The sequence below is a fragment of the Chrysemys picta genome, chromosome 7 (assembly GCF_011386835.1).
Source record: "Chrysemys picta bellii isolate R12L10 chromosome 7, ASM1138683v2, whole genome shotgun sequence".
Classification (NCBI taxonomy): Eukaryota; Metazoa; Chordata; order Testudines; family Emydidae; genus Chrysemys; species Chrysemys picta.
Window position 1 is genome coordinate 98,772,819 of NC_088797.1, and position 21,920 is coordinate 98,794,738.

Genomic DNA, 21,920 nt, shown 5'->3' on the forward strand with positions numbered 1-21,920 from the left:
TTGAGTCAATGGGTAATGCTTGCAATACTGCTTTTTCAATCATGGTTGGTTATAATGTCATTTCAAAGAGTCATTTTTCCCCTCTGACTTATTTGTCATCTTATTTGTAGCTAGATTAGAAATAGATTAGTTCTTATTTAAGCAGGCACAGTGGTGTGAATATTACTACAAAAATATCAGTTAAACATGAAATTTACATTCCTAGCATAACATAATGTCAAAGGCACTTCTGATGAGTTGCCAATGAAGGTTGTTATGATATTATCAAAGAGAGAATGCACAGCACATGCACAGTGCTGTGGGATATTACTATTGCACTTAATGAAATACTTCACATAACACAATTAGTACTGTGATAGTCTATAATTATCATGGAATTGTACTCATGATGGCCTCATTATTCCTAAAGGTATGCAAGATTCAGAATTAAAGATGTTTATTAATGGAAACTTACATTTAATAATTGTTTAGGGCCTGATCTTGGCACATTTTTCTCACTAAGTAATATCTTAGTGAAGGTAGTCTCACTAACTATTAGTGGAGTATGGTATTGTACTACTCAGGGTGAGTAAGGATGGCAAACTCAGGTCCTTAGTAGGGCTGGCCAGAAAACCAGAATTAATGTTTCATAAAACATTTTGAGCTTTCAATATTTGTTTTCATTCCAGGGCAGAACAAAACTGACACCTTCTGAAATTTTTCATGAAAAAATGAGAGGGCAAGATAAATATTTCAGAATGGTTTAATAGTCCAGCAGTTAGAGCACTCGCTTGGGATGTGGGAAACCTGCTCTGCCTAATACAAACCAAGGACTTGAAGCAGTCTTTCCCAGAACCCGGGTGAGTGCCCTAGCCATTGGGCTATTGGCTATTCTGGGGTGGGTCTCTGGTTTTGATCAGATCGTCCATTCTGGATCTGAAAAACCTTCCTGACTGAAGTTTTTCTGAAAACTGAGTGTTTCTGTGAAAAGATTTGGTTCAGACAAATTGACATTTTTGATAACTCTCTCTCTCTCTCTCTCTCTCTCTCTCTCTGTATATATATATATATATATATATATTTGAAAAGTTCCCAACCAACTCTAGTTCTTAGAGAGGTTTGCTTTCCATTCCAGTTTTTCTACCATGGGAGATAATTGCTGCATAAAATTAACTGATATTTACTATGAATGACAGCATTGTGTCTAGTTTTCATTGATAATCATTTTACTGAGCTTGATTTTTAATTCCTAGTCTTTTTTCTGATATTGCCAACATATCTATGATTTGATAAAGGAATGAGTCATTTAGTTTGCTGAAGAAGGTTCTGATTATGAAGGTATTTGTTACAGTCACACATGAAGAGGAGGATTTAGCCAATTGTTACAAAGCTTTAACCACCATTTTAGAACAACAATAATGACTTGCAGAAAGTGCTGTTAAAACTTACACTTCATGGAAAGTTGGAAGGCACTTTTCTATAATTGCTTTACATAATTGTATGTCATTTGCAACTAAAGTAAAACTGTGTCAAACTTAACTTTGTTGGAGCTCTGACTTGATTGTTTTTTACCACAAAACTACAATATCTTAAAAGTAAAAGGAGAGATGGTAGCTGGTTACATGAGTCATGTTTCCAAAGTTCAATCTTCAACTCTAAGGATATCTGAACAGTACAGCTAGAGGAGATCTCACATCCATCTTCTGGAAGAAAATGGAGTCATAGACAAAAAGGAACATTGTAGGTCATCATGACCAACCATATGATTCTATCACCAAAACCTGCCATAGAAGTCAGTGGGAATGTTATCTGATTATGGATGGCAGGATTAGACCCCTCTTCAGTATATTATTATTTAAGGTTTGTACAGGTGCCTAGCACCTTAACATAAAATGAAATCCCAGTCTCTGCCTCAAAGAGCATTATAGTCTAGGGTTCAAATTATGCTTGATAGGCTCTGGTTTAAGTAGAAGGCAGCATGAAGCTTCATATCCAGGGAAGCAGTGAAAAGAATGTGCTCCAGAGAGGCTCAGTTCCTCTCTAAGCTCTTCAGTTACACATGAGGGAGCCATAAACAAATGTTCATAATAATACCATCAGGAAATGTATCCTTATTCTTATCCAAATGTACTGCCCTTTGGGTTAAGAAAATATAAATTTGCTGAGATGCATGTTTGATCAACATAGTCTTCCCCTTCTTGATATCATTTACTTTCTAGTATTTTACAGTTTTCATACATTGCTCTCATGTGGTTTCTTTAAGCTATGTAGGTTAGAACCTTCAGAGCTGCTGCACAGGTGCAGCTCATGGCTTAGTTAACAATTCACAGGTGTCAGCAAGGGCACTGTTTAGTCTGCAGGATATTACTGGTGATGACATGCAAGAAGCAAAACTCAGCTTTACTTTTGGATCCCAGAATGACTTTGTAGGGATGTATGCAGTGTTGCTGTAACTGTGTTGGTCCCAGGATAATAGAAAGACGAGGTGAGGTAATGTCTTTTATTGGACCAACTTCTGTTGGAGATAGAGACTAGTGTTGGGGCTTACACAGAGCACTTCTTCAGGTCTGGGAAGTAAGAGAAAAAACGTCTTGTAAAGTGAGCATATTGGAGCTGGAAGAGATTGATACACAATAAGCTTACAACCCCACAACGCTACTTTTAGAGAGTCACCTTGCAGAGTTGAACCATGCTTATAACCCTTTCTTCTAGGGCTAATGAACCCAATCAGATAGAATCAACGAGGAGTCTGGTGGCACCTTAAAGACTGGACTTTGTGGATACAGACTAACACGGCTATCCCTCTGATACTTGACAATCAGATAGAATGTGCATCTTCTGTCCAATCTGTAACAGAACCCTTCCTGACATGTGAAGAAGTTTCCTCCACTTCCCTCCCTATCATTTATTGTGTGCACTCCTTCATTTCTTGATTTCAGCTGGAAGCCGAGATAGACATGCTAAAATGCTGTGAATGTCCAGCTTCATGAGATTCTAGTCTGGTCTTATAGATAGCTGAGCCAAGGAGTTGGGAAGCATCTAACTGACCCTCTAAACCTTTTGAAGTTAGGTTATCTTCTCTACTTTCTTTAGTCTTACCTTCCCAGCTCATTATCTGTGTTTCACTTGCTTGTGAAATGACATGGGAACACACTGGAGGCCAATAATTGTTCCCAGTATATTAAAATCCACTGTATATAGAAAAATCACTCTCTATGATTGCTTTGCTGGGCTATGTCTATGGGCATATAGTTACATATAGTTTACTTTTTTTTGCCACAGCTGTGTACTATGAGTTTATATTTAATCTGTCCCCCAGTATTGCCCTCCTCAGTCCACATTTTTTCCTATTGTGTTTTCTTACTAACATTCTCCCTTTTTGAACTTTTCATTAGTGTTATTCTTTCGTAAGTGCTTTGGGGGACCCAAGTTCCCCAGGCTCCTGAGTCTAGGATAAGTTTAATTGAAATCAATAGTGAACAAGAAAATAATCATTTCAAAGTGCTATTTTGAAACTCATAAAACTTGAATGTCAATAAATGGAATGTCCAATTATTTGTGCTGTGGACTTTGGTTAATGTTTTCTCACTCAGTCCATATAGCCTGATTGCCCCTATTCCAAGTGACCCTTCTCTGGGAAGTGTGTGCAGCAGATATTGAACATATGTTTTCTCCACCCTTCCTTTTCTCTCTCAGGTACTCCTTCAGAGTTAATCTGTATGACAGTAGTGCTTGCCTCCTCATATCTAAAACCTCCTAGTCAGCTCTAGCATTGGTATGGCTTGGAACATTACCTTTTTTTTGAAGGAACACCGTTCTTGCCAGAGGTTGACTTTTCTGTCACCTCAGTGGTTAATGGTTTTCGTGCTTGCTCTTGGTTGTGAGCCTAATGGGGGCTTGTGATGCAGAACAGACCTCCGAGGTGAACAGCAGAAGTCTGCTTACAGGCTTTCAGGAGGCTTGTTTGCTAGGGTTCACAAAAAGGCCATGCAGTTCACTGCAGTCTAAAGAAAAAGGCTTTCACATTTTTCCAAGTTAATTGGTTTTTAATTATTTTGCAATGACAAAACATGGGTGGCACTGTAATTTTTGGCTTCCCTTTGACAAGTGTTTACAAGGAGTACAACAATCTGTGATTACATCATGTCATGTAGTTTTAACAGTTTGTTTTTATCTGCATCTCTTCTGGGAATTTTTTCACCACTGGACACAATGGCAAGTATTGATACCTTATCTCGTGGGTCATTTTTTTTTCTTTTTTGCTGTAATTTTTTAGGCTGAACAAGTTTGTATGACTAGAAAACCAGCCTGATTGTATTTTCTTTAAAAAAATTGGAACAGGAATTAAAAAATATTCATATATAGTTTAAAGCAAGGAATGTTGAAAATGTCATATTTTTTTGTTCAGTTGTTCCAAGCGAGGGGTAGTCAACAGGCAGACCGTGGGCCAAATCTGGACCACCAGATGCTTTTGAATGGACCACAAAATCTTTTTATTTACTACTTGTTGTTTTGTTTTTATTTACTTCCCTGGAGTCTGGACCTTGACTATACCTTGACCAAGAAATTTGGACCTTGGCAAAAAAATAATTGACTACCCCTGATCTGATTTGTAAAGCCAAATGCATGTACAAACTTTCTTATTTTCTTGTCAGACCTCCTCTTCTATATCCCTTGCTACAGTGTTGTCCATGGTAGGCAACTAAATTATTATAACAGTTCCATTCTCACTGTTGTTCTTGAAGCCATCCTTCATCGTGCTCCATTTGTGATTCTTTCTCCAAAAAGAAAGACACAGAAATCAAGATCTTTTGCCTTCCAGCTCCCAAAACATAGCTTCTACATGAGAGAGCATTTTTCATTGCTCTGTGGCATATTGTTTTTACTGTACTCTATTTCTCTCTGCCTAGTGGATTTGTATATTGTCAATCATGGGAACATTCATTTGGCTCTCAAAATATGAAATAACTGGAATTGCATTAGTATAACTGGTGTGCGTGCACACACACAGATAATAGGTTTGTACCCAAGACCTGTTCTTAATTTCTGGTAGGCAAAAATCCTCTCAGCAAAATGGAACCCTCAAATGATTTTTTTCCCCCCACAAAGGGGGCCAAAAGGATGCTGGTTTAATTTTATACGTGAAACTTTTCACCCAATTTTGTTAACTGCTAAGATAATCGAAAAGTGTCTGTTTTTAACTTTTACCCTCCAGCAAATCTCATCTGTGTTTTTGCAGAATTTGATATGTAAGCCCAATACTCTCTCTTCCTTGAAAGTCTGATAAATGAAAAAGGGACTAAGTTCAGGCTTTTGAGAGACTGTTTATTTCTTTCTTTCTCAATCTTTTGTGGGTTAGAAGAAATTGCTTTAGGCTAATGTCACATATTACATTTAATAACAATACATCAAGCAAAAAAAATCTATGAACTGCAGTTACCTTTTAGAAAAACGTTGACAGTGGCTGTCTTCTCTGTTCTTTCAGATAAGTACACTGATAATGGTGACTCTTGCACCTGCTGAAGCTTACTTTCTTGTGTCCATTATTGATATACAGATTTTTACAGATGTTAAGTGGTCTGAGACAGCCACTTTGTTGTTGCCATAACCCTACTCTGGTAAAGTATAATTACTGGGTACGCTGAAGAGAGCTGCAGCAATTTTTAAAAAATACTAGAAAAGCTATAACAGAACATAACAAAAAGCACTGAAGACAAAGTGTTTTCCAAATATTTTTCCTGCAATAAAATAGAATTTTTTTTTAGACGAATATCTGAATTCCTTTGAGGTGATACACAGGGGTGTGGGTCTGAAAGTAATTATACAATTAAATATGTTTTTAAAAATCTCCAAAGCAAGTAAAGAATTCATAGGTGCAGTCTGAGGTTTGCACACATTGTTCAAGTATCAAGTTAATCTTTCATCAGGATGATTTTTTTTAAGCATAAGTGAAAGAAAAGAAATGTTATCCTGTGCAAAAATCATCAGCCCTTCTACACTGTTCAGTGCTTTAGCTCATCAAGAGTGTTTGCACATTAACATAGATGAACGCACGAGCAAGTGAAAGATCTTTCTTGGGAAGGTAGATGACTCTTTCTCTACTAATACAAATGTATCTAAGTACATTTAATTTGGAAATAAAACCAACTGCAACACTGAAAGGGATATATATATATATATATAATATGAGCCTTGCAGGGGAGAAAGAAGAAGAGCTGTGGAAGGGCTGGAGAGATAGCAAGATAGAAATAATGGGATCCAGGAAATGAGAGACTCTCCGAAGGCAGGGGAGGAAAGGAGATACTAGGATGAGGGTGGGGAAGGGGCAAATGGAAACCAACAGGAAATAGAAAGAGATGCAACAAGGGGAAAATTTGAGATGGAGAAATCTTCATCCTGGGACCAGAATGATTTTAGGAAAATGCCGTATTTTGGAGAAAAAGGGAAGCCTTTTGTAAAAGGCTGATTTAATTGAAAATGGCTCCTCAGAGTCCTAGAATGTTAGTGTAATCTACACTCACCGGTGTGTTTCATCAGTAGTCTTGGTGAAGATGGCTTAGTTGGCAGAGGCCACTGAAGTCAGTTAAACACTATCAATATTATTTATAATATCGATACTGCATCCACGGTACTTATGTTTCTCATTTACCATATTTCCCTTAGTTCATCTTACCTACCTGAAAAAAAACTTCAGCCTATGAGTACTTGCCAGTTACAATGAACATTTGGTCAGAAATGCCTGCCAGTCAGACTTCATACAGTTTGACTGGGACCTTCAAAGTCTGTTTTTTGTTTTTGTTTTGTTTTTCTGACTGGAAAGTTTGATCTTACATCCTAATGTATTTCAAAAGTAAAAAAGAAACATTCAGATGAGAAATAAGCTGGTGCCCTAACAAGTTATTTATTTTACTGTGATTCTTTCTACAGCAAATATATCTCACATTTGAATGCTTAATTTGGTAAGTGCCAAAGTGAGTTAAGTATATTATTTTGCCAGTTAGACTATGATTGTAGGAAACTGGCCATTTCAGCTCTCTTGTTAGCCTTTGGTATTGTTTACCCTTGGCAATTACTTAGGTTTCCATTTGATTAGTATAATAATAATGCTCCACTTGTTTTTCTGCATCCATAGTCATAAGAACATAAGAATGGCCATACTGGGTCAGACCAATGGTCCATTTAGCCCAGTATCCTGTCTTATGACAGTGTACGGTAGAGCATGGGGTTGCATCCCTGACCACATGGGCTAATAGCCATTGATGGATCTATCCTTCATGAACGTATCTAATTTTTTTAACCCATTATACTTTTGCCTTCACAACATCCCATGGCAATGGGTTCCACAGGTTGACAGTGCGATATGTGAAGAAGTACTTCCTTATGTTTGTTTAACCCTGCTGCCTGTTAATTTCATTCGGTGACTGGTTCTTGTATTATGTAAAGGGGTAAATAATACTTCCTTATTCACTTCCTCCATACCATACCATTCATGATTTTATAGACCTCTATCATAACTGCTATTAGTTGTCTCTTTTCTAAGCTGAACAGTCCCAGTCTTTTTAGTCTTTCCTCATATGGAAGCTGTTCCATACTCCCTAATCATTTTTGTTGCCCTTCTCTGTACTTTTTCCATTTCTAATATATCTTTTTTTGAGATGGGGTGACCAGAACTGCATGCAGTATTCAAGGTGTGGGCGTACCATGGACTTTATACAGTGGCTCTATGATATTTTCTGTCTTATTATCTATCTCTTTCCTAATGGTTCCTAACATTCTGTTAGCTTTTTTGACTGTCACTGCACACTGAGCTGATGTTTTCAGACAACAATCTACAATCACTCCAATTTCCAGACTCCAGTTTTTATTAGGACATCTTGATTGATTCCACCGGATGACTGTGCTTTGGTTCATGTAGCCCTGCTACCCTTAAATGAGAATTGCAGTGAGTGAATAGATAATTTATAGATATTTATATTTCTGTCAGTGGTGAGGATGCTATTTGGACAAGAGAGGGCAGATAGAGAACAAATAACCGGACAGCCTTGCACTTTTGCTCTAACCAATCAATCATGGTCTAATGTTTAAATTGTAGATCTTTGAAGATGTCAGTGTGTTACTCCTGTAACTTGCCATTTAATGCACTGGCCTTTCACATCTGGATAAGTAGTTTCAAATCTCAAAGACTGCAAGGTCAATTGTAAAGGGACTAAACTGACATAGTATCTTGGAAGATATATCCATAGTAAAGTGACAGAGGGTGTGCAAATTGCTGTGCAAGATACATTTGAGCTGCATTATAATATCTTAGGGTGACCATGTTAGGGTGACCCAAAGGCCTGGTTTACACTATGGGGTTAGGTCGAATTTAGCTGCGTTAGGTCGATTTAAAAATGACTGCGTCCGCACAACCAACCCCGTTCCGTCGACCTAAAGGGCTCTTAAAATCAACTTCTGTACTCCTCCCCGACGAGGATAAGCGCTAAAATAGACCTTGCTGGGTCAAATTTGAGGTAGTGTGGACGCAAATCAATGGTATTGGCCTCTGGGAGCTATCCCAGAGTGCTCCATTGTGACCGCTCTGGACAGCACTTTGAACTCCAATGCACTAGCCAGGTACACAGGAAAAGTTCCGGGAAGCTTTTTAATTTCATTTCCTGTTTGGTCAGCATGGTGAACTCAGCAGCATTCAGCAGCACAGGTGAACATGCAGTCCCCCCAGAATCGTAGGCCGTAGAATGTTTCTACGCTCCCCCTATCATCTCCGTCCCTGAGGTTATCGTAGATTAGAAGGCAAAAAAACCGCATTCACGATGACATGTTTTCCGAGCCCATGCAGTCCTCCCTCACTGATAGGACACAGCTTAATGTATGGAGGCATTCAGTGGCAGAGGCCAGGAAAGAATTAAGTGAGCATGAAGAGCGGAGGCAGGATGCGATGCTGAGGCTAATGGGGGAGCAAACGGACATGATGAAGCATTTGTTGGGGGAGCAAACAGACATGATGAAGCGTCTGTTGGATCCCCCGAGCTCATCGCTGGGGAGCAGGAGAGCAGAGTTGCAGGGGAGGTGGTGGAGCCATACACCATGCCCTGGATGTTGCTAGGAGGTAGGCAGGGAAGACGTTCCCAGAACCCCCAGCCAACCTACATGTCCGACGAGTACGGGTACCAGTCCTACTGTACCGTCTGCTGTGAAGGAAAGGAGCTGCTGCTGTGTAGCAATGCCAGCTGCTGCAGGTGCTTCTGTGTCAAAATGCTTGCAGGTCCTGGTAGGGCAAGGTACCTTGGCCAACGCAAAAGAGCAAGAGCCCTGGAGCTGTTACATGTGTCAATCACAGAAGCGCTATGGGGTGTTACAGCGCCGACCGGACTAGAATGTACGGCTGCAGGACTTCTTCACCAGCGACAAAGGACAGGAATATGATGCACCTAAAATCTAAACAGGCCCGCACATTTCCCAGAGTCACTACTCTTGATAACAGAACATCAATGATTGCATACTTGGATCACAGCAGCCCCCACAGTAGACTTGCTCACAACAGCAGCGGTGACGGTGAGCTGAGTGGGCTCAATGCTTGCCGTGGTATGGCATCTGCACGGATAACCCAGGAAAAAAGGTGCAAAACGATTGTCTGCCGTTGCTTTCACGGAGGGAGGGGCGACTGACGACATGTACCCAAAACCACCCGCAACAATGTTTTTGCCCCATCAGGCATTGGGAGCTTAACCCAGAATTCCAATGGGTGGTGGAGACTGCGGGAACTGTGGGATAGCTACCCACAGTGCACCACTCTGTAAGTTGATGCTCACCATGGTAGTGAGGACACATTCTGCTGACTTAATGCGCTTAGTGGGGACATACGCAATCGACTGTATAAAATCGACTTCTATAACATCGACTTAATTTCATAGTGTAGACATACCCAAAGGGAAAACGGGACACCTACAAAACTGGTTTGAAAATAGCTCATTTCCAGGCACACTGAGCAGTAGACTCCCAGGTTTGTAAATAGCGGTCCATCTACATTTTTCTAGCTATTCATTTGTTACTGTCTTGCTTACTCCCACTGTGATGACTCAAGTAGTGCTGGAGCTGTATGAGTATGTTGTTCCAATATATTGAAAATGCTGTAAAAATAGTAATAATTATACTGCCAATTAAATTTAACTTTTTAATAATTTTAAAATGAATGAAAAATGTGTACTAATTAAGTTAATGTAGGTAGATGTCACATACCACCTTGTACATGAAAATTACTGAGTGTAAATCAGGTTTAAATGAGAAAATCACTAAGAACGCTATACACAAGAGTTTCTCATTTCAGAATATACAAGCATTTTGGGATACAAAGGGAAGACTGGAATGAGTACATGCATGACATTCTCTGATGCACACCTAAAAGTCAATGCTAGGCCAAACACTGCATGTTTTCTTTGCAATTTGTTACACTGTTCTCAAAAATATTTTGTTTGCTGTTTTTCCTCCATAATCTGCTCAGTGAGAACCAGATCTTTTATAGGCCTCAAAGCCTAGGGCCTCAAGGGGTCTTGTATCGCAGTTGGCATTCTGCCTCCACCTTCTCCATATTTTATAGGTTCCATGGGATAATGTAACCCAATAGTGTGCCCATTGCATTTTTACAGGACTAATAGTTGCAGCAGCTAAACAGCCAATGCTACCTTACTGGTGGGAAAATGAGGTATGGGACCAGATGCTTCACTCTGAGAAAGACCTTGGCTGTATAAGCCAGAGCAAGATCAAGTATGAGACTCCCAAATAATATTGAAGGGTAGTGGTGAGGGGCAGTATGTGTAGTTTAAAATGAGAACTGATGGCTTTTTGGTGGCCTATGTGAACCAAGCTGGTGGGCTTAGTCTACTATTTCCTAAGGAACTAGGGTCTAATCCTCATCATGGATGGCATTATCATCTTAATTAGCAATATCCCCTGATAAGCCAATTATTTAAATAATGGGTACAGAAAAAATGGACAGCTGATCCTTCCACCAGATGACTCCTGTTCAGGATTAAGGAACATAAGTGAGGAATGTGTGAGAGCGCTTACTCTGAGGACCTCACTTTCCAGTGCTGTTAGTTTTGACATCTTTTGCAAGCACTAAATCCACTTTTATTAATTAGATGATGTCTGTTGTGTGCTATGAAATTGTAAGTGCTATGTGGGTATTTTATGAGTTAAGTCGTGGCATACAAGCTCACCTCTCAATCTCTGAGGTGGGAAACAGTATGAGGTAAAGTCCTATAGTGAGGGATGTTTATCTTATGTAACATTTTCTATTACCTCTTTTGCTCAATTCAGTATTTTTACTCTAAGTTATTTATAATAATAGTGAAATGTACTGGTAGGTTTGCATGGAACATATGTGAATGTGTGTCTATTTTGAATGCTAACTGAGTGAACACAGTTGACAGGTGAGGGTGTTTTTGCAATGACTACAACCTATTAGAAATAGAAGGCCAGGTAAAGAATCATAATCTCATGCCGGATATTCAAGGACAACACTATATGTTTGTGCCTTAGACGCTTGTATAAGTTACTTTTTAAGAGTGCAAGTTTTGTAAAAGGGTTTAACTAGGTTAGTATAACTGAAATTGTGGGGTTTCTTATAAACTAGACCTATTAGACAATATTTACAGGCTGGTTTTAATTTGCATATTTCAGAAAGTCCTTTGCTTTCTATTTGTATAAAAAATATTTTCCACATTGTGATCTTCACCAATCTCTGCTTTCTTTGGACCGTCTTACCCTTCTACATGTATTGTATTGGATGAATTGCACCTTACATGCTGAGGATAGGGTGACCAGATGTCCTGATTTTATAGGGACAGTCTTGATTTTTGGGCCTTTTTTCTTATATAGGCTCCTATTACCCCCCCACCCCCATCCCTGTCCCGATTTTTCACATTTGCTGTCTGGTCACCCTAGCTGAGGAACTAGTAGGCCTGTATATGTGTTGGCCTAGTCAAGAGACTGGACAAAAAAAGGTTAATGTTGCACACAAAAGTTCTCTGTAAAATGGGAGAAGGAAGTCTGTGAGCCACAGATCTGGAAAGAACCAGAATGCTTTATAACTCTTCATGTTATTGAAATGATACATATAACCCCCTGCAAAAATTGCCTCTCATTCCCAAAAGCAGCACGCTCACTATGATTTATTTAACTAATACTATAATTCTTATTTAGATATTGATGTTTTTGGCTAGCTGGTTTCATAGAATTAAATGAGTTTAAAAAAAAGTAATAATAGAAATAGCATGACATCTGATTGAACTTTGGGAATCAGGAATTAGGAAATCATCAAATAGTGCTTCACAATTTATTAAAGATATTATTGATCATTAATGCCAAAATGAAAAATAAGAAGTAGCAATTCACACAAGAAAACATTTGGAAGGCAGATTAATCTGCATTAAGTGTAGTTAATGGTCATGTTTGCAACCACAATTTTAATATTTCCATCCATTGGAACAACGGAATTGATCAGATGGGATAAGAAGCAAGAGATATCAGCTGCTACAACCCATTGTTTTTTGTAAGTTTAATTGATTATGATGATTGGGAATGCAGCTTGGTTCTGTTGAACTTTGGTAAAAAGCTGCAAAAAATTCACAAGAAGACAGGCAGTTCATTATTTACTTCTTTTGAGCAAAAAGGAGTGTGTGTGTGTGGGGGGGGGGGGGGAGCGGGAGAAGAGACCCAGGGGTAGGGGGAGAAACAAAAAGGAAAAGAACAGGGTTGATTGCTGATTGTAATAATCAAATATGCATCATTGTATTAGTTCAGTACAGATTGTCAAAGAGGCAGCATAATAGGTTATGATTTACATTAATACCACTCAGCCAGCTAAAGTAGTTGGCAGGTACCAACTAGAGGTTCATTTAGAAACATGGGTTGTAGTGACTAAGAACAGTTGTCAGCATCAACTTCTTGTATTAAAAAATTCCTGTCAAGCAAATGAGATGAGTAATACTCATAAACATGCTATTTCTGTAAGTAGGGTGAGAGAACAAACTTAAAAGTGCGATTCTATTGTGCAACAGAAATGGCAAGTAGTTTGAGGTCCAGAAGACATGAAGTGCTTCCATTAAAGACCATCCATAACAGATGGCCACACATTTAAGAACACATCTCAGGTTTCTGCAATTATTCATGGATGTTAAAAAAAAAAAATCATCCAAGTCCTGTCCTCCCACATGAAGAGGGAAAATATCATTATTTTGCCTGCTTTTTGATTTTTTTAATTGGATGATTTTAGCAGTTTGTTAAACTGTGGAAAATCTTTATTATACAATCAAAACACAGCGCACTCAGCATTTACGTAAAAATTAATATTTGATTATCTTAATCTACTGTGAGACAGTGCTGCAGATATGCCATTCATGTTTTCCTCTTTTCCATTATCCACAAGTGAGTGACAAAATCCTGCCTTTTAGAAATAACTCAATAAAGAGAGAGAGGAGACAAGTAGGCTTAGGAAAATGTGGGTCCCTCCAATTACTACATAGAATACCTAGTTGGTTATCCTCCCACATTCCAAATAATAGTGGATGGTAAGTGCCACTAGGTCTTTGATGTTATTCCCAGAAGTACTGCAGCAGCCCGGAAAGTAGTGCTGTTGCCTGGAAATGTGTTGCAGTTTTGGAAGGCTGCACACCTGATGTTTTGTAACTCAGTTGTAATATATCATTTGCTGGAGAAGAAATATCTGGGGTGCCATTATAGTATTGGGCGGAGATTTAAGGGATACTTATGGGTGTTCTCATTTTGTTGTCTTCTTAGATTTTGTCTTTTCTGGCTTTTCTACATTTCCTCCTATATGGGCAAGAATATCTTTTTTTAATGAGGCGCTTTTTTTTTTGGTATATCTCTCGCTCATTTCAGAACATAAGATTTAAAGTACATTTAAAAAGTAATGGAACATAATGGGCTTGTGTTTGAAAAGTAGCCTCTTTATTGCAGATACAATTTTTAACTTACAATTAAAATTGATGCATGATAATTGCAGCTCATTTATATTGTAGAAAATAGATTTCCAACTCTGTGCCTGTGGGCACCTTGCCAGTGTTTGGATATTTTATATGCTATAAACTTCACATGCAAAAATTGGAGGTTGGACGAACCCCCATTAAAAATCAGGACTCCATGCTTATTATTATTATTATTTATTATTAAAACAAAAATGAGTGTCAAGCTTATTCCATTAGGAGCAAAAGAAATCTCTGAACCAGTGGACCAAATCCTTGCCTTGAGTTTTAACATGACTTGCTTGCAATGGATATCTCCTTAGACATACAGACATAGTTATGTTAAGAGGGAAACAATTCTACATACCTTGTGAAGTTTTGTTACCATTATGTACAAATGATGAACCATCAGTATACATAATACTAGGTCTAAACTGGGGGGGGAAGCATTATTGAAATCAATGGATCTACACCTGTTTACACCAGGGCCAAATGTAAAGCTAATGGAAAGGCTGCCACTGTCTTCAATGGGCTTTGGATCGGGCCCGTAGTGCAGTGCAATTGGTATACAAACATTCCCAGCAACAAAACTGTGGAATATGAATCCCAAATAATTGGATTGCATGACTTAACCAAGTAAATCCCATACCTAGTAGGAACCAGTGTAGCAGGCTGCACCAGGGAAGTAGAGACTGACAAAAGGTAAGTGGGTTTAAAGAGATCTGGCTATAACATTTTATGCACAGTTTCTAAAAATATCTTTATATTCAAAATTATATATAGTTAATACAGAATAAATACTTGCTATTTATTTAATAGAGAATAAATGCTAAGGAGTGTTAATTAGAATGTCTAGATACTTGAACATTAAGATGAGTTTATGCTTCTAGTTCAGAAAAATGTTACACATGTTATACACTAAAAAGCAACAGAGGGTCCTGTGGCACCTTTGAGACTAACAGAAGTATTGGGAGCATAAGCTTTCGTGGGTAAGAACCTCACTTCTTGCATCTGAAGAAGTGAGGTTCTTACCCATGAAAGCTTATGCTCCCAATACTTCTGTTAGTCTCAAAGGTGCCATAGGACCCTCTGTTGCTTTTTACAGATTCAGACTAACACGGCTACCCCTCTGATACATGTTATACACTATTACACAACGTGGCAGTAATTTGCTGAAAGAGAAATGACTTAGGTTCCTTGAATGAGTTCAACTGCATATTGGGGGAACTTTACATAAATACCTTGTTAGTAGGTTGATAATTTTGAAACTGTGAAATGGGAACCACATATCTTTTCCCCTGTTGAGTTCACTGGAACTTTAAAGGATTATAGTTTCATTCTGAAGTATCTAACTTCTGCCATTTGATTTAGCCCTCATAACCTTTCTAGAACCATTGAACTGTCTTTCATTTTGTTCTGTAGTCCTGCAAAATAGCTGTTAAGAAAGTTGCTAGTTTGACTGACCTGGTTGTTGAAGCTGATCTGTGTCAATGAAATATGGGCCCAAGCTGCAAAAATTGGATCCAGATATTAATTTCAAACACCCCAACCATGAAAGTGTTGCACTTAGACTTTGATTCAGTTGGATCTATGCTGAAGGTAGGACCCAACTGAAATATGGAACACATTCAAGTTTGGGTGCTCAATTCTCCACTGAGCAAAGCTTGGGCACCAGAAAGGATGGGGCTGACAGGGACCCTATTGTAGCTCCCTGATTCTGTTTTACCTGGCCCTGGCATGACTGAAAGTTGTATAGGCCTAGCTTTAAATTGTGCTGCTGGTGGTAAATCTTTTATGAGCAAAGAATCCAGGTGTGGAGAAATCTTGCTCTTCCACACTCCCTACCCTTCCCTCTCTTCCCCAGATCTGGTCCTAGTCTTCCCTCCCTACCCCCCTGTGTGCCCCTTCCCCCCCCATTATGCTGGGCAGCACAGCTGCAGTGGAGGAGCTGGTGCAGGTGCTGACATAGCTGCCTCCAGGAGCGGTGCCAGGGTTTTTGGCGCCCTAGGCGGGGGTCCTTTCGCGCTCCCGGTCGTCATCGACAATTCTGCGGCACTCCCAGAGTGAGTGAAGGACCCGCTGCAGAATTGCCACCGAAGACCCGGAGCGCGGAAGGACCCCCCCACCGCCGAATTGCCTCCAAGGATGGCAAAATGCCGCCCCCCCAAATCCTGGTGCCCTAGGCAACCGCCTAGGTCGCCTAAATGGAAGCGCCGGCCCTGGCTGCCTCCCCTAGCTTTCCACTGACAAGAGATATCCCCACATGGGGAAATTCTCCTGCAGGTTTTTCCAGCCAGGTTAAGTTCATTTTGCCCCTGCAAAGTGAACTTGGTGGACCAGAGACTCTGGCCCTGGATTCTTAATGGACCCAAAGTTTGAGGTTGTTCAGATCTGGGGTTCTGGTTGAAGCACATCTGAACTATACAGCACTCCCAGGTGATAGTGGTTACCCGCTGAACACCTGTCCTACTTCCAAACTCCTCCAAATGATGGGGTCCACACTATATTTTAATGTTCATCTGCAATGCAAGCTTTGTATCTTTAACTGATATTGCACCACAGTTATGAAAACCGTTCACAACTCCTAAAAGGGAATATTTTCCATACCACTTAGCCATCAGATTTTCTGGTTTTGTTTCTTTAAAGAGTAAATGCTTACTCCTGGTTTCTGTGCCAGCATGTTACAATACAATATAAAATACCCATATGTGAAAGCAAATGTGAATTTTACTGTAACAAGTTTATTGGGGAAAAATTCTAACTGTAGCTGCCTAGTCCCACAAAATTTCCAGCCCAGTTTACCAGGCACATGCCATTTCTTTGTATAAGTAATGGGAATTAGGAAAGCTCTGACATGCTGAGCTTTGCCCATAATTAATGTAACTGTGTGGAATTGGCTTGAACATAACTTTTGAGACTCGTGCTATTTTCATATATATGACACTGATCAGCTTGTTAGGAAAGTCGATCCTGGAGGAAAACCTTAACATTCATTTAAAAAATGAAGTCCTAATCCTTATGCAGTTAGCCTTGAAATGTAACTCAGTACAAAAAGATGTAAACTAGTCATTGGGGTTGAAAGCAACAAGCAGTTTGGCTTCACTTCTGCAGGATAAGGAATCATTCTGCTTACCGTCTCCCACGTTCTGAGGTCATCACTGTGCAGATTGATGTGGTAATGGAAAAAAGAGTTGCTTATGGGTGGGAGCGAGGGTGGAGAAGGCAAAAAATGACTAGCCTAAGTTTCAAAAAGCAAACGCATTAATTTAAATAATCAAAAATGATCATATTAACCTTTTCCCCCCCCCTCCCTTTACAGAGGATATTTCTCAAAGCCAAAAGTGAGGAAGAAATTTTTGCGCATCTTGGCTTGGATTACCTTGAACCCTGGGAAAGGAATGCATAAAAAGATTTGCCCATGTTCTTTCATCAGTACACAGCTTTGCTATATCTTACTGTTTTTATTAGTGCTCATCGTTGTAGTATCTTTCTGAATTAGATATCTGTTACAAGTGTAAATGTGTCTTTATAAAGAAAATCAGTGAATAAAATATTAGCTAGAATTCATTATAGATACTGATGTTTTATGTGCTCCTAGAAAGAATACTTATTTAAGCCCTGAAAGCTTCGGTTCCTGAACTGTGCAGTAGTCAGAGCTTGAGTGACCACAGTGTTACTCCAGTTTTATGCTGATGGATTTGCACTAAAACCACTGGAATAAAACTATAAAGTATTGCAGCAGTGAGTCAGGGTGTAAATATACATTTGGCCGAGCTCGTGGTGGACTTATAGTCAACTCAACTACTCTTCACTGTTTGTCTGTCTGAGACACTATCTTCTGACTGCCACATCCACTCAATTCCAACATTTCAGGCAATGTTCTAGGTACTAATGGCTTGAACCCTATTGATTTTGGGGGGAAATCAGAAAACCAAAAGGGTGGACACATGGAGCCTCTGCCATCTGATTAGTATCTCTGCAATTGTTTATAGATCAAGCAACAAGTTTGATAGCACCAATTAGCACCTTCCATCTTAACACCTGTCAACATCTTCCAGTATGACAACACTCCATCTCATTTCTGCCTGTCCTCCCAATAGAGTTTAACGTATTGTCTGGCAGAAAAGTAATTTTGGGTGTCAAGTCTGCTTTCTCCCAGACAAGTCTGCTTTCTGCATTACCATGCTGATACATGAAGCACCTTCCATTTTGTTTTGCATCATGATGCTGACACTTAAATAGAAATGGGATTTTTCAATCCTAGTGCAAGAGAATAAAAGCTACAGTTGCTCATCTAAATACAATTCTTAATTCAGGGCAAAATTAATCAGAAATTATACTTTAGGATTGTGCCATTTCTGCATACTTCATACCACAGAGGAATTATTTAACATCCTGGTTTCTGCATAAAGAAGTGTTTGCAACTGGTAACTCCCATCTTGCCTGCCTATGCATTTCTCTCAGTTATGTCACCTGGAGGAGAGTGTATGTCAAATGGAGTTATAGCAGACATGCCAACTCTTGTGATTTCTAAGTAAAATTAAGCCTGAGTTGTATGAGGAGATTTCGGCAAACCAGTAAAGTGTCTGAAACCACTATGGCTTATTGCTAAAAGCAGCCTTGTCAGCAGTCTCAGCTTGACCAAGGCAGGAGGGGAGGGGCTTTTGGGTGACACAGAAAGGGTAGCTTGACCCTGCGTACTTCCTGATAAGAATTGTGTTGAAGTTGCTGATACATGCATTTTAGAAGAGCAGGATGTGCCCTAGGAATGTTTATTGGGGCCTCAAGGCTGCAAACTCTGGAAAAACCCACACCTGGTTAATCAATAATCAGAAGGAACCGCTTGACCATTGAAACTGCTTACTTAAGTTTTCTTTAAGGGACATGTCATTCTATTACTAATGTATAAATAAGGGGGAAAAGTTTGAGGTAGTTGGACTCTTTTTGGACTCATTTGGACTCTCTCTGGATACATCTTGTGCAGACGGAAGATTTGGCCAATGGAAGCCTGACGCTGTGTCACTCGAGAGCCACACTCAGCTTTGGTAATTATCAAGGGTTGGAGATGTTTTACTAACCTGTTGCGGACGCGTGTAAATGCTTGAGACTAAGTAAAGTTCAGCTTTAAGTGAAAACACTCTTGTGTTGTCCTGTTTGTGCCAGCCATCTATCGGTCGGACGGCCGTGTCTCCCCTGATTTATTTCCTGACACCACCTTGCCCAGAGTAAAAGATACCAAGAGCTTTGGGTTGAAAGAACCCCGAGTAACAGAGGCATGATCTTGCAATAGAACTCTGAAATGTCAGGATTTTTTCCCCAGCCACGCTGGAAAAAAAAAATCCTGACATTTGAGAGTTCTATCCTGAGATCATGAGTCAGGCTTAATAATTTTACTGAGAAATTGCTGCCAGCCCCAGTGGCTGGGGCTCCCGTTATCAGTCAGCCCTGGAACTGACAGGGCTGACAGCAAGAGCCCCTCCTTAAGGGGACACTAGGATACTGGGGCTCCCGCTGTCAGCCACATGTGTGACCTGAGAGCATCTTAAAGGCTCAGAAACCAGAAGGGAATTAGACCCCACATTTTATTGGTTTAAAAATCATAAGGATTTTTTTTAACCTCCATGATTTTTGGGGGTCTGACTCATGATTGTCCAATGGTGAGGTTGGCAATACTGCAACTCCCCTAACATCGAAGAAAACATGCATCAGTTTGGTTCCCTTTTTCTGAGACTTTTTATCATTTGGCACATGGAAAATGAATATATTTCTTGCAAAAAATGACAAGCTGAAATAACTGAGATGCACAGTGAATTCATGAGTAACAAAAATTACTATTATTAAGTGAGGTTCTAATTCCTTGGTGAGATTCTCTGATTTCAGTTATACAGGAGTCAGACTAGATGATCACGATGGTCCCTTCTGGCCTTCAGATATATGAAGAAGGTAATACCTGGTATTCACACTTCTATACGAGGAGCAGCTATCCTAATTACTACCTTTTTGTAACACAGGACAACATAAATTAGGGAGTAAGCTAGAACATTCAAGGTTGTACCATACATTAAATGGTTGCAATGGCAGAAGTATGAGGCTCAGAAGAAGTGAGTTACAATGGACCTCAGACAGTGACTAGGCCCAACTAGTAGGAGAAGTGGGGGTGAAGTCAGAAGATGAAGTATGTGCTCTTAGGTTTCAGAGTAGCAGTTGTGTTAGTCTGTATCCACAAAAAGAACAGGAGTACTTGTAGCACCTTAGAGACTAGCAAATTTATTTGAGCATAAGCTTTGATGGGCTACAGCCCACTTCATCGGATGCATAGAATGGAACATATAGTGAGGAGATATATATACACATACAGAGAAGGTGAAAAGGTGGGAGTTGTCCTACCAACTCGAAGAGGCTAATTAATTAAGAGAGAAAAAAACCCTTTTGTAGTGATAATCAAGATAGCCCATTACAGACAGTTTGACAAGAGGTGTGAGAATACTTAACATTCCCCATGTTTGGGTGTCAACATTCCCTATGTTAAGTATTCTCACACCTCTTGTCAAACTGTCTGTAATGGGGGCCCAATCTTGTAAGGTAAATTTGCTAGTCTCTAAGGTGCCACAAGTACTCCTGTTCTATGTGCTGTTAGTAAAGGATGAACAAGCAAGAAGAAAGTGTAGGCCCATTGCTCCACTGGAAGGGACTGCAAAGAGATGGCAAGGAGAAAACTGAAATGCTTTATAGTTACTCTGCTTCAACATTCAACAAAAAAGTTATTAGTGATAATATTGCAATAATAGAGGCCAATCCAACAAGGCGATGAACTCCCTCAGAGCCTATTGATTTCAGTAGCACTTGAGAGTGCTCAGCACCATGAGTGGGGGGTATAATAGACAAGGGGAGGCGTTGCTTTCCCTAGCGCAGCCATCCCTGCTGCCTGAGACCTGGGCTGTTGTGTCCTCCCCCCGCTCTGACTCTTCCCAGAGGCTCCCACGGCATGCTGCTGCTGCTTGGTGAGTCTTCCTCCTCGCCTCTCCTTTTCTCCACTCCACTCCACCCTGTCCCCCTTCAGAGGTCTCCGCAGCTGCCGGCAGTGCTCCTCCTCACCCCCCTCCCTGCAGGGCGGGGTGTGTGTGTCTGTGTGTGCATGAGCTGTAGGCGGGAGAGTGAGGAGGTGAGGGGAGAGGATCCCTCATCCTTGAGAAACTTTATACAAGTGAAAAAGCTTTCCAGACCAGAGACTAGTAGCAGATCACTGAAACTGTTAAAGGGCCATTAAAGTTGTAAGGAAGCCATTTAACAGGCATTTGCCAATGCCCAGGAAGTCTTTGGCCACATTTAGCTGGGTTTTATATTATAGGAAAATGTGTTATTGGGGTTAAAAACAGTTTCCAAAGGACCATCAGTTATTCTCTGTACCCAGCAGAAGTATTTTTGTCTAACCTCGCTCAAGGAGGAGCTGACATAGCCAGTGAGTTTATTTCTTGATCTAGTGGTTTTATTCAAACCCAGTTTAAGTAAAGAAGTCTGGCAGGGAATTCGGTGTAAGAAAAGTTATTAAACTACTGCCCTAATGCAGGCTGTCAATGACCAACACTTTTTCAAAAGAAGAGATTAGGCTTCAGTTTAGCGCAGGTACCCTGGCATTTCGTCTCTCTCTATACTGTATATACCGAACTCCCTGCCACACAGAGGAAAATCCATCTGGTAATTGATCTCTAGCTGTTGCCTGTTCAGTTCCCTTGGGGAATGTTATTAGTGCTTTAAGGTGAAAAGGGGGGAGGGTCCCACAGGGGAGGGTAGCAGCAGGGTGAGGAGGCGAGCAGAGAGCTAGCTGCATGGCAGGTGGAGGGGCCTGGTGCGGGGGGGTGAGGAGGCAAGCAAGGGAGGAGGTCAGTGGAGGGGGGTACCTTGTGGCGGGGGTGTGAAGAGGTGAGTGGTGAGTCAGCTGTAGGCAGGGGCAGGGCCTGG

The 21,920-nt window shown here is 40.2% G+C and overlaps 1 protein-coding gene across 1 annotated transcript in view; it reads left to right on the forward strand.

The window, feature by feature from the left end:
- Positions 1-19,096, forward strand: part of DNTT (DNA nucleotidylexotransferase) — a 155,343-nt gene extending 136,247 nt beyond the window's left edge. Inside the window, exon 11 of the mRNA XM_065552112.1 lies at positions 17,281-19,096. Within this exon, the coding sequence (XP_065408184.1) occupies positions 17,281-17,367 (87 nt within the window). The 3' untranslated portion in view covers positions 17,368-19,096. The remainder of the gene's footprint in view (positions 1-17,280) is intronic.
- The last annotated feature ends 2,824 nt before the right edge of the window (positions 19,097-21,920 follow it).